The sequence below is a fragment of the Penaeus japonicus genome, unplaced genomic scaffold (genome assembly GCF_977035675.1).
Source record: "Penaeus japonicus unplaced genomic scaffold, GWHDUDI00000001_assembly GWHDUDI00000040, whole genome shotgun sequence".
NCBI lineage: Eukaryota > Metazoa > Arthropoda > Malacostraca > Decapoda > Penaeidae > Penaeus > Penaeus japonicus.
The window spans coordinates 9,471,361-9,474,074 of NW_028234442.1; the positions used below are offsets into that span (position 1 = coordinate 9,471,361).

At 43.7% G+C, this 2,714-nt stretch overlaps 1 protein-coding gene across 1 annotated transcript in view; it reads right to left on the reverse strand.

The window, feature by feature from the left end:
• Positions 1 to 2,056, reverse strand: part of Fibp (acidic fibroblast growth factor intracellular-binding protein) — a 14,537-nt gene extending 12,481 nt beyond the window's left edge. The window contains exon 1 of the mRNA XM_086534236.1: positions 1,769 to 2,056. Within this exon, the coding sequence (XP_086390362.1) occupies positions 1,769 to 2,025 (257 nt within the window). The 5' untranslated portion in view covers positions 2,026 to 2,056. The remainder of the gene's footprint in view (positions 1 to 1,768) is intronic.
• Between the last annotated feature and the right edge of the window lie 658 nt (positions 2,057 to 2,714).

The window sequence follows — 2,714 nt, forward strand, 5'->3', positions numbered from 1 at the left end:
ATGATGCATATGAACATGAATGATTTTACTAACCAGTGTACTACATCTTTGTTACATCTGTTACATTTCTTGTATTGTGTCAAGTCAGAATGATGCATAAAATTATGGTGCTACAAAGAACACCGTTTGTATTTTTCTCTCTTTTCCCTTTGTACCTATCCTTTTCCCTCTCTCTCTCTCTCTCTCTCTCTCTCTCTCTCTCTCTCTCTCTCTCTCTCTCTCTCTCTCTCTCTCTCTCTCTCTCTCTCATCTCTTCCTCTCTATATATATGATAGTATATATATATATATAAATATATATATAATATATATATAAATAAAAGAGAGAGAGAGAGAAGAGAGAGAGAAGAAATAGAAGTGAGAGAGAGAGAGAGTGAGGAGTTGCAGAGGAGAGGAGATGAGAGAGTAGGAGTGGAGGTAGAGAGAGAGAGAGGAGAGAGATGAGAGGAGATAGATGATAGATGAGATATAGATAGATTTTTTATAGATAAGATTTAGATAGGATAACAGATAAAGTAGTTATTGATAGATAGACACATACATAGATATATAGATATATAGATATATAGATGTATAGATATATAGGTAATTATATATATAGATATATTTCTATTTTCTATTTATCTTCTACATATCTATCTAGTCATCTGATTCTATCCTATATCTATCTATCTATCATCTATCTATTTCGTCTACATCTATCTATCTATCTATCTATCTATATATCTCTCTCTCTCTCTCTCTATCTATCTATCTATCTATCTGTCTATCTATCTCTATCTCTCTGTCTCTATCTCTTTGTCTCTGTCTCTGTCTCTATCTCTCCATTCCTCTTTCCCCATCTCTCTCTCCTTGTCCCTCTCTCCCCATCCCTCCCTCTCCTTCTCTCAATCTCTCCCTATCACAATATCTCTCTCCCTCTCTCTCTCTCTCCCTCTACCTTCCTTGTTTTGTCTAAGGAGCTCCTTTTTGTGGTGTGATGTGTAGTGTGGTGTGTGTGTGTGTGTGTTATAGTGTGTGTGTGTGTGGTGTGGGTGTGTCTACTGTGTGTGTGTGGTGTTAATGCTGGGTGTGTGTGTGCCTGTGTGTGTGTGTTAGGGGTGTGTGTGTGTTGTTGTGGGTATGTGTGTGGTTGTGTGTGTGTGTCGTTGTGGGGGGTGTGATGTAGTCCTGTGTGTGTGTGTGTTGGTGTTTGTTTGTGCATGTGTGTCTGTGTCAGTGTGTATTTTCACATTGGTAAGAATTATATAAAGCATTATCTAAATAATTCCCAAACATAAAGGTCCTAGTTTGCAACTAACAACATTTCCCTTTCTATGTAAAAAGGTGGGTAATATATGTTAACTGCATCACTCTAACTTTGTAAAAAGATTCCACTCTAGTTGTAAAAATAATCTGAGCAAATACTAACATATCAAGAACAATACTTGTTCAATGAAATCATATATGCATTACATTAACAACATTACATTACTGGTAAGTATATAAAAAAAAATTCTAATACATTCTGAAAAATTCTTCTCATTCCTGTCTTTTTTAGTATATAGGAAAACTGTCTTAATCAGCATAAAAAGAGATGTGCCTTACCTTTCCACAGTTATAAAATATATCAAACCCATAGGAAAGCAAACCTCTTAAAAAAGATAAGAAAAAAAATCACCAAAGAAACAGGGATAAACAAATATAATAAAAGATTTCTTCATTTCTTACTTTATAAAAATAAAAAATCTAGCACTTCACGAAGCTAACCTAACCAAGCCATCACTCACCTATTCATAATGTCGAGCCCGCTCCCTGCATCGGCATAGACCTGCAAGAAGACCTCCAGCTCAGCCCCTTTCCACCTCGACTGCCGACACGGGTCCACGATTTTCTCTACCGTGTCGACAAAGAAGTCCCGCAGATCACGTGTGTTGTTGAGGGCACAGCCGATGTTGATGATGGCCCGCGAGTAGACCTTGAAGTTGTTTTCGACCTCAGTGCACATGCGGTCTGGGATCTTGCCTCGCAGGTGACTCAGGGTCATGCTGGAACAAGAGTAGGGGAGTTAGGGGTAGGGTTGTAAATGAGAGGTGATAGGAAGGTTGGGGATAGGTTGGGGATGGGGTGGGGATGGCTCAGGACACCAAAATTGATGGAGGGAAGATAGGGGTGAAGATAAGGGTGAGGGTGGGGTGCAGATGGGAGTAGAGATGGAGGTTTGGATGGGGTTAGGGAGGGGGAGGGGGAGGGGGGAGGGGGAAAGGGGGACGGGGGAGAGTTGAGGGGGGAGGGGAGGGGGGGGAGGGGGAGGGGGAGGGGGAGGGGATGGGGATGGAGATAGGGATGGGGATGGGGATGGGGAGGGGGATGGGAATGGGGATGGGGATGGGGATGGGGATGGGGATGGGGATGGGGATGGGGATGGGGATGGGGATGGGGATGGGGATGGGGAGGGGATGGGGATGGGGATGGGGATGGGGATGGGGAAGGGGATGGGGATGGGGATGGGGATGGGGAAGGGGGGGGGAAGGGGGTGGGGGTGGGGAGGGGAGGGGGGTGGGGGAGGGGATGGGGATGGGGATGGGGATGGGGATGGAGATGGAGATGGAGATGGAGATGGAGAAGGAGAAGGAGAAGGAGAAGGAGAAGGAGAAGGAGAAGGAGAAGGAGAAGGAGAAGGAGAAGGAGAAGGAGAAGGAGAAGGAGAAGGAGAAGGAGAAGGAGAAGGAGAAG